General features: G+C 36.1%; 1 protein-coding gene across 2 annotated transcripts in view; it reads left to right on the plus strand.

Annotated features, from left to right (window-relative positions):
- PCSK5 (proprotein convertase subtilisin/kexin type 5) overlaps nucleotides 1-12,851 on the plus strand; it is a 467,730-nt gene that overhangs the window by 163,325 nt on the left and 291,554 nt on the right. For both annotated transcript variants that reach the window (XM_081236835.1, XM_081236836.1), the window contains exon 7: nucleotides 1,553-1,725. In XM_081236835.1, coding sequence (XP_081092961.1) covers nucleotides 1,553-1,725 — 173 coding nt within the window. The remainder of the gene's footprint in view (nucleotides 1-1,552; nucleotides 1,726-12,851) is intronic.

The following is a 12,851-nucleotide window of genomic DNA, read 5'->3' on the forward strand; positions in this document are numbered from 1 at the left end:
TCAAATCAAAACAAACCAATGGCTGCTGAGGACCCAGTATGTGCAGAGCATCCTGCTGGGTATTTTCCTCCCACAAAATAAACTGCTGAAAAGCTTTCTAAGTATGCTTTACATTCCATAATTTTTAAATGGACTTGTTCAAAACCTTTGTTCTCCACATCACCTGTTTCTATACATCTCCTTTAAAAATACGCAAGTCTAGAAGAAAGGATAGTCAAGAGATACAGCAGCCAAATGCAACGTCTTTAGGGATGCTTTGGGAAATTTAAGGTAGAGTGGGTGTTTGTTTCCCCCTTTTTTTGGAAAAAATATTAAAGGATAGAGTGTCATATCTGTCATGTAATTTAAAATGGTTTAGCCTAATATTTATATTTTTAGATGAAGAAAATATGGCAAAATGTTAACAGTTGTTGAGTCCTGGCTGTATCCGGGTTCATTGTCATTTTTTTCTGTTTTTCTGTGTTTGTGATTTTATAGTTAAAAGTTAAACATTTTTTTAAAAGCACAAAGAAGATATGGTTCCTTCAAGAATATTTTTATATTCCACCAGAATTCCCACCTCAAACCACATAGCCTCTAAAGCTGCCTGATTTAGGGGTTGTTTTTTTTTTGATTTAGGGTTTTATTATTTAATCCTCATTTATTGGTAACCAAAGAAAGTTGAAATCCTACTAGATAACAAGGTTTTCCTAAGGAGTAAATTTGGTCTATAAGGACATAATTTTAAAGTAATACAATATCTCAGTGATGGTATTTAGCTTCAGCTGAAGGAAAGATACGTTTACTTATTAGGTGTTTTGTTGTTATTGCGTGTCTGTAAAATAAAAAGAAAAAAGAAAGCTTTGTATTTGACAATTTTTTTTAGTATCTTAGTGTCTATTTTTGCAAAGTAAGGTTAATAATAAATTCCTATCTGTCTGGTGGGAATACTTACATGGAGATTAATGACTAAACATTGCCCAAACCCTTTGAGAATTATTTGATGTGTAACATGCACAGAGGGCATTCTCACTTATTATTTGACTTATAATAACTTGGCAAAGAAGTCATATATTAAGTTCACATCAGTATTTCAGATTAGGAGATAATATTAAATATGGAGGAAATTGGACCACTCTAACTTGGCGGCTTTCCAAATTTCTAAGACTGCTGGGGTTAGAATGTTTTATACCAATTATGAGCCCAAGGTACCTAATGAAGAGAAGTTTTGGGAAGATGGATTGCTTGAGGCTCCCTTTGTCAAGAGACAAAGATATCCCTTAAGACAGAGATAAAGAGAAGGGAAAGAATGTGGAAACTTAGAAAAAGAGAACAATGGCTAAAAAAAGTTTTTAAAGAAGTTTTGCTCTTCTACATGCAATTTAACTTCCTTTTCCCCCCCAAGAAAGCTTCTGAAAAGTCTTGCACTATCCTTTTCTGAGGAACATAGGCTGACTTAAGTGTTGATTTAAAGGTTATTCTTTCCTTAAAGAAAAAATGCTACAATTGAAATATATCTTGGTCTGTTTGGGTGAAGCTTCTGATAGAGTTACTTCCCCTTTCTGTCTTACAGGAGTTCGAATGCTGGATGGAGATGTCACGGATATGGTTGAAGCAAAATCAGTTAGCTTCAATCCTCAGCATGTGCACATTTACAGTGCGAGCTGGGGCCCGGATGATGATGGCAAGACTGTGGATGGACCAGCTCCACTCACCCGGCAAGCCTTTGAAAACGGTGTTAGAATGGTAGGTGGGTTTTTTTGTTTTTTTATTTTACTGGAGTATAGTTGATTCACAATATTGTGTTAGTTTCAGGTGTACAGCAAAGTGATTCAGTTATACATACACATATATTCATTCTTTTTTAGATTCTTTTCTCATATAGGTTATCCCAGAATATTGAGTAGAGTTCCCTGTGCTATACAGTAGGTCCTTGTTGGTTATCTATCTTGTATATAGTAGTGTGTATGTTTATCCCAAGCTCCTGATTTATCCCTCCCACCCACATTTCCCCTTTGGTAATCAGAAGTTTGTTTTCAGTATCTGTAAGTCTGTTTCTGTTTTGTAAATAAGTTCATTTGTTTCATTTTTTTTAAAAATTAGATTCCATTTTTTTCCATTTCCAATATCATTAGTGATATTTGTCTTTCTCTGTCTGACTTCACTTACTATGATAATCTCTAGGTCTATCCATGTTGCTGAAAATGGCATTTCATTCTTTCTGATGGCTGAGTAATATTCCATTGTATATATGTACCACATCTTCTTTATCCATTCCTTTGTTGGTGGACATTTAGGTTGCTTCCATGTCTTGGCTATTGTGAATAGTGCTGCAATGAACATTGGGGTGCATGTATCCTTTCGGATTATGTTTTTCTCCGGATATATGCCCAGGAGTGGGATTGCTGGATCATATGATAACTATTTTAGTTTTCTGAGGAACCTCCGTATTGTTTTCCCTAGTGGCTGTATCAATTTACATTCCCACCAACAGTGTAGAAGGGTTCCCTTTTCTCCACACCCTCTCCAGCATTTATTATTTGTAGACTTTTTAATAATGGCCATTCTGACTGGTGTGAGGTGATACTTCATTGTAGTTTTGATTTGCATTTCTCTGATAATCAGTGATGTTCAGCATTTTTTCATGTGCTTTTTGGCAATCTGTATGTCTTCTTTGGAAAAATGTCTATTTAGATCTTCTGCCCATTTTTTGATTGGGTTGTTTGTTTTTTCGACATAGAGCTGCATGAGCTATTTGTATATTTTAAAAGCACCTCAGCTCAAACTGTGTTGATTGGTGATGACTTTCATATGAAGCCACCTCTGAAACAGTGAGTTTCCAATCCTCCCCTCTAGAGGAATGCATGGAGCTCTAGGCTGAGTCAGTAGACAGGATTGTGTGTTGTATCTGTCCTGCAAATAAGCTAAGGGCTAGAGAGTTTCCTCTGATGAGAGCAGAGGTATATTTTGATGCTTAGATTTGTTGAAAAGAAATATTTATTAATATGAATATTAACATCATTAATATTCATCAATATGTTAATTTTAGATTTGGAGATATAAATTCTTGAAACTGTGAGACTGAGAATTGGAGATATTGAAACTCTCCAATTGGTGTTGATAGGTCATCCAACAATGCCCTTCTGGGCATCTCCCTTGTGTAGTTCCTTCACTAGTTTCACCTCTGTCCCAGGACAATATTATTTTTCTGTTCCCACATTCCCTAACCAGGCAGCTTAATTCATCATCATTTTCCTTGATTTCACTAAAAAAATTCACTGACCACTCCTCTCCCCCAAATTGACCATATAATCTAATGTAATAAAATATCTGTTTCAAATTACAGATCTTGAGAAATCCTGTCTTATTTAAATTAAATTAAAAAATAAGGGCTCTATAGTTGTAATACTCCACTGGAAGCAACTCCTTTCTCTTTCTTACTCGTGAATGTACCATTGGGTGATTTTAAAGCATACATTTTTTAGATTTATTTTAAAAAAGTTTTTATTGAAGTATAGTTAATATATTATATAAATTACAGGTGTACAATATAGTGATTCACAATTTTTAAAGTTTATAATCATTTATAGTTATTACAAAATATTGGCTATATTCCTTGTGTTGTACAATATATCCTTGTAGCTTATTTTATAACTAAGTTTGTCCCTCTTAATCCCTACCCCTATATTGCCCCTCCCCCTTCCCTCTCCTGACTGGTAACCACTAGTTTGTTCTCTATATCTGTGAGTCTAAAACATACATTTTAATCATGTTCATGTTTGGCCACTGTTGATCTGGGCCTAACCTCTTTTTGTTTCCTCATCTCTTTTTTCTTTTTAGGAATTTAAGTGTACTCCACTCTTTTTTTTTTTAATTGAAGTATAGTTGATTTACAGTATTGTGTTGGTTTCAGATGTACAGTAAAATGATCCAGCTAAGTATATATTTTTCAGATTTTCTATTGTAGGTTATTACAAGATATTGAATATAGCCCCCTGTGCTATGCAGTAAATCCTGTTGCTTATCTATTTTCTGTATAGTAGTTTGTATCTGTTAATCCTCTACTCCTAGTTTATCCCTACATCCTCCCTTTCCCCTTTGGTAGCCACAGGTTTGTTTTCTGTGTCTGTGAAGCATACTCCACTCTTACTACCCATTGGCACATACTGCTTTCTCTACAGTATGTGGTCTTTGACTCTCTCCCATGACCTACTACTATACAGACAAATCCTATTTGACCATCAAACTTCAGTTAAACTGCTACCTCTTCCCAGAAACCTCATTGCCCAAGCTAGAATTTAGTGTATGTGATCCCTACCTTATTTTCCCTATACTTTGTATTCTTCCTGGTATGTATAGTCTTTATCATATTGTGCTCTCTGTCAGAGTTAGTTTTGCATGTATCTTCTTCACTAAATAGTAAGTTCTTGAAGAGCAGAGCTTGTACTCTATGCACCTTTATGGGCTTTGCAAAACCCATAAAGTACATTGAACTCTAGTGAGTACTCAGTGAATGTTTGTTGGATTTAATTTAATTTACTGCGAATTATGCTAACCATAGGGTTGTTATAAATTCAGCCCAGATTTGAAACAGTGGAATGCATGCAGTTGATTAACGTAACATTGCAGCTGGAGTACAAATAATTATGATTCTTCCACCTTTGTGGGATTGGGGTTAGGGTTTTAATCAGAAGTCTGAGCTAAGCCGTCTCCTGATTATTCTGAAAGGGACTGGAGGGAAAGCTTCTGCACTTGTTCTGTATGCACTTTCTAACTATAGTTAGGTTTGGTTCAGACTTTTCTAGCTCTGTCAATTTTCAGCTACATTAGAATCCTTTGAAACTAAGTTGTTGGGTAGAATTTTCCTTTAATCACCAGTAATCTGGTGATTTCATTACCAAAACCTTGGGCTGCACATTACTATTCTTTCTCTCTGTGTCATCAGTACAATGGTTATTCAAGTTAAGTCAGTCATGCTTAGTTCTTATTTAATTTTCAACTGTATGTGTATGACTCTTAACATAATAAAGAGCAATCTGAAATTTCTCATTAAAATGAATCTATTTATGTTAGTAGTACACATAGCCTCATGAGTATATATATAGAGAGAATGTCCTATATTCAGTAGCTGTCATTAAATCAGGTGATATGGACCAATGGTTTTCAAATTTATTATTGCTAGTGAATCTTTCTTTCAATGGAAATCTTAACTGAAAGTCTAATATATAAAACAAATACAAATGTGGTACGTTGGTGGAAGGAAAAATGAGCTAAGATTAGAAACAAGAGGATCTGAGAAAGTTATTCAGACATATAGAAAGATTATATTCAGAAATAATTTTTAAAAACTTATTCTATACTCATCATTAATTATAAAAGTAATCCATGCCTGTTACAGTAGATCATTACTATAATGATGAAATTAAAATAGATTTTCCTGTCCAACTAGATAACCATTGCTAGGAGTATGGACTACATCTTCCCATACTCCTGTGCACATTCATATACCAAATGGGGATCATATGTCTTTGCATGTTGCTGTTTTCACCTAACAGTGTATCGTGCATATCCTTCTGGGGCAATCCATAGGATAGGACTCATTCATTTTACTCTTTCAAAAATTTTGTAGTATGGAGATCCCATAATTTATTCAACTTTCCATTGAGGATCTTTCAAGGTTTTAATCTGGGAAAACAAGGACTTTAGTTTTAAAACAGACCATTTACTTTTAGAGTTAAGGCAGTAAGAAAAGAAGTAACTCTTAAAAAGAACAAATTATTCTGACTCCTAGCATTGTACATCTAATTATGGAAAAGCAGCGGTGACTCATTGAAATGTGTTAAGATCAGCATGAGAGGGTTTTTATGTGTTTAATATACATGGGCTTGCAACTTAGTCTAGAATTGAGTCTAGGATTTGTCATTTTCTGCTCTCTGAGCTGATTTAGATCAAATTACCTCTCTGCTTCCATTTCCTCATCTACAGTAGGGCAATAATAGTATTTACTTACAAAGATGGTATGAGTGCTAAGTGAGATGATAATGCATATAAAGCAATTGACACAATACCTGGAACATAATAGGTGCTCAAGAAATACCATATATATGTTTTTCTTTCTTTGGAAAAGAGATCATGTTCTTCCAGAAAACTTTGTATTTATTCTCAGCCCCCCATTCTTCTCTCCTATACCATTCCACACTGTGGAGTTCTAGATGATTCCATTTAGTTATTTGTAGTGGTAGATTAAAAATAATATGATAAAAGTCAGCATAGACTTTCTGAGTTCTATAATGTCATTTATTTTGTTCTTCCTATGTCTATACTCACCTTCGATTTTACTTGCCTTATAAAAGCTCATCTTCAGTTTCATTGAGATAACCTCTCGGTATACAAATTCATTTCAGTTATCCATGTTTGTGATTTTTGAAGCAGTATATTAGATAGCCTTTTCCAGGAAAAAGAAATCTTTCATTCTTCCATTATCAGGCATCAAATGAGTTGGTAAATTTTATATTCTTTGAGATTATTTTAATTTGTGTTCTTTGTATAATATATACTGTCAAATATTTGGAAAATAATTGGATAATTACTTTATGCAAAGTTAGATTATAGAACACAATAATGAAATAAATAAGTGATTTATTAGCTGAGTGATTTAAGGAATGAGGGAATAAGTGACTAAAAATAATTCCTTCAAGAAACTAGCTGAAAATCTATGTGGCAGTCTAAAGTCACCATGACTTTAGACTGTTGCAGTTTTAACTACATCATCTAGAAACTACAGGAATTGGAATTTCTTCTTTTTATTAAGTTTAGCCAACTTCCGCACAGTAGATAAAAGAGGGAAGAAGACGTCTAAGTTTTGTACTTAATACATAAAAGTTTCCCCATTCTAGCAACAAGACAAAACAAACATAGAAACTATCAAGACTATTTGAGCTAAGGAGAAGTATTATGAATGAAATTAAACTGATGACTGGGGGGAAACAGAGCTGATTTAGTTAGGGAGGACAGGGAATCATCTTTGAGGAGGTGATATGTGAATGGAGACATAAGTGATAAGAAGCCAGTTAGGTGAAGACATGTGGAAGGAATGTTCTGTGCAGAAGGAACAGCAAGAGCTAAAAAGCCCCCTGAGTGGAGAATGATTAGGGTGTATCTCCAGAACAGTGTGCTAATTTGGGTGTTGGGAGCAACAAGGACAGAAAGCGGGCAGTAGTAGATGGCCACAGAAGTAGGCGGGGGGGCTAGCTCAGCAGGGCGTCCTAAATCATGAACGGGGTCTGCCTTTTAATCTGCTACAGAAAGCCAGTGGAGGTTTTCAGCAGAGTAGTGGCCTGATGGAATACACAGGGGTTTGTTTGTTTGTTTGTTTGTTTGTTTTTCGGTACACGGGCCTCTCACTGCTGTGGCCTCTCCCATTGTGGAGCACAGGCTCCGGACGCGCAGGCTCAGCAGCCATGGCTCACGGGCCCAGCCGCTCCGCGGCATGCGGGATCCTCCCGGACCGGGGCACAAACCCATGTCCCCTGCATCGGCAGGTGGACTCTCAACCACTGCACCACCAGGGAAACCCGTGGAATACACAGTTTTAAAAGATCACTGCTGTGTAGAGAAGGGACTGCATGTGGGGCGAGGGATGGGAAGGCAAGAGAGGAAGATTGAAATGGTCCAGGAAAGAGTTGATAATGAGTTGGACTTGGGTGACAGCAATGTCAAGACATCTGGAGAGATCGGTGGCAAGAGGGAGAAGCCTAAGGATCAAGAAAGATTTCACAAAGGAAATAAGTATATTTTGCTCAGGGAGTCCAAGTATTGATTGCATCCATGCCTTCTGCTTGCTAATCAAAAAATGTAGCAAATATTGAATTTCAAAATGCTCCCTATTTGTTTACTATAAGATAAGCATTTGGCCTAGTAAAATGGAACACTATTTTCAAAGACTTTATAACAAAATCAAAATTGATTCCATGTATAGCCCCTTTAGAATTAATGTGCCAAAATTGCATTAGAGAAACTATGTTAAACAAACCATGTCACAATTGACAACTTGCTCTTTCTCTCAAAGATAGCACTATATTTGCTGCTACAGTGCTATAAAATTAAATGCAAGAATTAGAAGTATATCATTTGGGCTGCATGAAAATAATAATAATAATAGTAATACATTTAACATTTGCCAGTCTATTATACTATAGTTACTCTCCTAAGCCCTAAAATAGATAACTTTTAATCTTCACAATAATTTCATAAGATATATACTCTTCTCCCCACTTTTGTAGAAAACAGATATTCAGCATAGCTAAAGAAGTCAGAATGTGGGCCTCAACGAAATCTAATAGATTTTTTTTCAAGTTGTCATTTCTGTTCTGTTTGGCACATCTGTCCTCCTCCCTCCATCTGTGACCACATACTCTAGCTTTTCTCCTGTTACCACGGTGAATTAGTTGCTCTTCTACCTAAGTCCACTGCCTCCAATTCTTCACTTGACCCCATTCCTTCTCACCTCATCAGTGACATGGCTCAATCAGTTAGCTTCTCTTTCATCTTTAAAATTTCCCCCTCAACTGTATTATTGCCATCCACAAACTCTCACACTGCTAATTCTCCTATCTCAAAAGAGAGAGAGGAGAATCCATCTCTGGGCTCCTATCTCCTTCCAATTACTGCCTCATTTTTTTTTTCACTTTGAAACAAAATTCCTTGAAACTGTGGTCCATACTTGCCCTCTACAACCTCATTTGTCCTATCATCTGGGAAGCCACGGCATCAGGACTCTGCCCCATCATTCCACCGAAGCTGTTCTTATCAAGGTCACTGTGAAACCCAGTACTCTTCTCTGAGTTCTTATCTAATTTGTCCTGACAAGGACTCCTGCCTGGTTCTTTCTATCCACAATATAACGTACATGCACTCCAACCCTTCAGAACCCCTTTTTGGCAATTTTTATCCCTTCTTCTATGTATTAGATTTACTTACCTTGTTAATTGATTGTCTCCTCCATGAAGGCCCTGAGTTTGACTGTTTTGTTCTCTACTGTATACCAAGTACCCAAAACAGTAGGTATTTAGTGAATGAATGTATGAATGACTTCCATGCCAATTTGCTGCGTATACTGAGTTAATTTTCTTAAGGCTCACACTTTCATTGTTTTTGTTTAATATTTTGGAAATGAGTTATTAACATACATGGAATAGTCTGGTGATTAGTGTACCCAGACTCTGCATTCAGACTCTTCAGTGGGTTCTAATACCTTGCCTTTTTCAAATTAATTAGCCTCTCTGAGGATCAGTTTGTGCCTCTATACAATGGAGCTAAATGTTAGTAATTAGTTTATAGGACTATTATGAGGATTATATGATTAATGCCTGTTAAATACTCAGCAGAGTTCCTGGAACATAAGAATCTCTCATTATGTTATGAATCTTAATCATTATCATCACTAAAAGGGCAAGAGTAATAAAAGTGAAATACTGATTAATCATGTAAATATTATAAAAAGTTTTTATTCCAAATCTCTGGGTTAAATCAATTTCATATTGCTGAATGGTCCTTGGGGAAGGTAAGTATATAATCTTGAGATTATTATTAAGGAATGGCCAAAATAAATGGGAGAAAATACCCAAGGTTTTCTAAAGCTTTTCCGTAAAACACTAATTAATAAAATGCTAAAAAAAGGGGGGGGATGGAGGGATTTTACTATCAAATACACTTGAGAAACACCACTTATTATATGCTTCCTTTAGACATTTAAAAGCATATTAAAGGCTCTGAGAAGTCCTGCAGTAGAGAGATGTGTTTACGTTTATTTAATCAATGTTCTAAACTTTAACCACACCAAAGCTTTTATTTTCATGACTTTTTTGAATTGCTGTTAAATTTCACTTTAAGTTCTTTGGAATTGCTTAGTGAAAATTCAGCTAAACTTATTAGAGTCAGAATGTTAGAACTGGAAATAATTTTAGTGATTGGGTTGTTTTTACCAACACTAATGTATTTATTTACTTGATGTCACTGCCATTCACCCAATCTCCCTTCTTAAAACTCGTCATTTCCTCTTTTCTTCGATCTAGTCATCTAATAAGTCTTTCTTTCCTGTACTACTTCTGAAAAGTTTGTGGAGTCTGCCCTCTTGTCCTCACAACTAGAACCAACATCTCGCGTATAGACTTTGGCAATAGCATAATTTCAAAACTTCCATCCTCCCAGCTTGAGCTTCAACTTTCAATTCAGCATGAACACCACAGCCAAAGAAGTATTTTTATATGTAAATCTTGTCCTTTGTCTTCTCTTTAAAACTCATCACTGCTCCCTGTGACCAACAAGGAACATTCTGAGCTTCTTAGGAGGGCACATAGGGTCTCTTACAATTTTGGCAGGAGTCTCAGAATCAAAATCTTGAGAAAGGATAGTTTAAAAACAAGTTGCTCTCATTCAAACAGATACGATTTCACTTACCATGGGATCCTTTGGCTTCTTGGTGTGACTGGCAAAGACTTCCCTCAGGGGAGACTCTTGGCTTCATCTGCCCACACAGTTCTAAATAAGAAATGATTTTGTAAAATGAGTGAGTTGATTGACAATGTTTCAGAGATAGGTGACCCAAGGTTTGGTGTCAGAATAAGGAGCTAATTGCCTAAAATTGTCTTTGTTAGACTCCTTATTCATTCATTTATTTCTGATTGCATTCAGGAAACACTCACTGGTGGTTATAATATTCCAGGCACTTTTCTAGGTGCTAGTGAAAGGTGAATAATACTCAGGACTTGTCTTCAGGGAGCTCACCATATAACAATGAATAAAGGTTCTAAACAAAGTGCCAGCAGACTCCCAGATCTGGTAAACAATAAGGACAGACTAAACTACACACAATAACAAAACTTACTGTGTGCCGTCTAGTTGCCTTGCAGTCATCTTTTTTGCCCTAGTTGGGTTATTAAACTTTAATAATGCACTTGATATTCATCAGCAGGCATCTAATGCATTGACAGCATTTCACAGTTTCCTGACAAGTGTGCTTAATAATATCCTTTAGAAAACAAGCAAAAAACATAGAATTGAATCTTTTCTTTTTCCCATAATCAGAAAATCCTGTATTCGGGTTACCAGTACTTCCCTGATTATTTTACTCAAAAAATATTTCTTAAGTATTCACCATATACCAAGCACTGGCTTGACATTTAGCTTAATCTTTTATCTGGAGAAATCATGGGGCTCATTGTAGATATTGTATGATCATGGCTTATAGTGTTTGCCTTGCCATTTTATCTACAAGTATACTTTCAATTTCAGATTCTTTTTATTTGATCATTTTAGGCTTTGGGGTTATCAATTAAGACATTCCAATGAATTCATGACAGAACTAGTGTCAAGGATGGGGAACAAAAGTAGGTGAAATCGGAATCATTGGTCTCTAACTCCCTGTTGGAACAGTGGCCTTCATCCCATCCTCACTCTGCTCTACAATTCAGGGGTCCAGATGGAAACTAGTCTCTTATGAAGCCTGATTAGTATATCTCCTTTCTATCATCAATTTCCTTTTCAATTCACCAGATTTTACAACTGATTGAATATTTAGAATATTTGCTGAAAGCACAAGCATGCTTTATTTTCACACATTGTCTCATTTACACACGTGCACACACACAATTTCTTCACCCTTAAATTAAAGGCACATGTTCACAAGAACAGGAGAGAAGAGGTATAATGAGCTTATATAATAAAGCAGTAGTAATAATCATAATAAAATGAACCAATTCCACTCGGGAAGGATATGTTTTTATCTGATATACACCCAGCTGTAGCAGGCTTGGCACCCGTTTGCATTTTAGTAAATGACAGATTGTTGTTAAATTAGTTGGCAAATGTTGTAAAACTTTGAAATAATATATGGGTAGGCAAAGATAGACAAGGGAGCTTTTTTTATATCGGTTCCACTTCATGAAAATTCACTTTATTTATTTATTTATTTTTGACTGCATTGGGTCTTCGTTGCTACGCGCAGGCTTTCTCTAGTTGAGGCGAGCGGAGGCTACTCTTCGTTGAGGTGCGCGGGCTTCTCATTGCAGTGGCTTCTCTTCTTTCAGAGCACAAGCTCCAGGCATGTGGGCTTCACTAGTTGTGGTTTGTGGGCTCAATAGTTGTGGCTCGTGGGCTCTAGAGCGCAGGCTCAGTAGTTGTGGCTCACGGTCTTAGCTGCTCTGCGGCATGTGGGATCTTCCTGGACCAGGGCTTGAACCCATGTCCCCTGCATTGGCAGGCAGGTTCTTAACCACTGCACCACCAGGGAGATCCCCAAAATTAACTTAAACTGGAGTTTATTTTTAAAATCCTCCCTTAGAATTTAACTATGTACTCATGGAACTCTGTATTTTTAGAACTTTAACAAGGCTAAGAAGTGACTTGCCAAATGGACCCAGTAGAACATTAACCATTTTGGAAACAAAGAAATAGATGTTTTCATAAATACATAGGTGGTTTCACATTCTGTAATTGAAAATTATCTGATATCCAAGTATCAGATTTAGATTACTGTATTATTGTGAATTGTGATTCATTTATATGGAAAGAAGCACAAATTTATCCTAGCCTTGTATAATGCACGTCAAGTATTTATTGTCACCTTGTTTTTAGGTTAGAGATTTGTTATTAACACTGTAAGTGTTTTTTTTTTAACTTTTGCAAATTCCATTCTAATTCCCTTTGTTCTACTCATGGATTAACCAGATATCAGTAACAGTCCTCTTTTCTTTTAGTTTGTTTTGTTCTATTTTTAGTGACTCCTGGGCCACCTGGGGGATAAATGAAGTATCGGCTTTAAAGTCACAAAGACCAGAGTTGAAATCTCACTTTGGTTTCTCTCTAGCATTTTG

The sequence above is a fragment of the Mesoplodon bidens genome (genome assembly GCF_964165515.1).
Source record: "Mesoplodon bidens genome assembly, chromosome: 6".
Lineage (NCBI taxonomy): Eukaryota > Metazoa > Chordata > Mammalia > Artiodactyla > Ziphiidae > Mesoplodon > Mesoplodon bidens.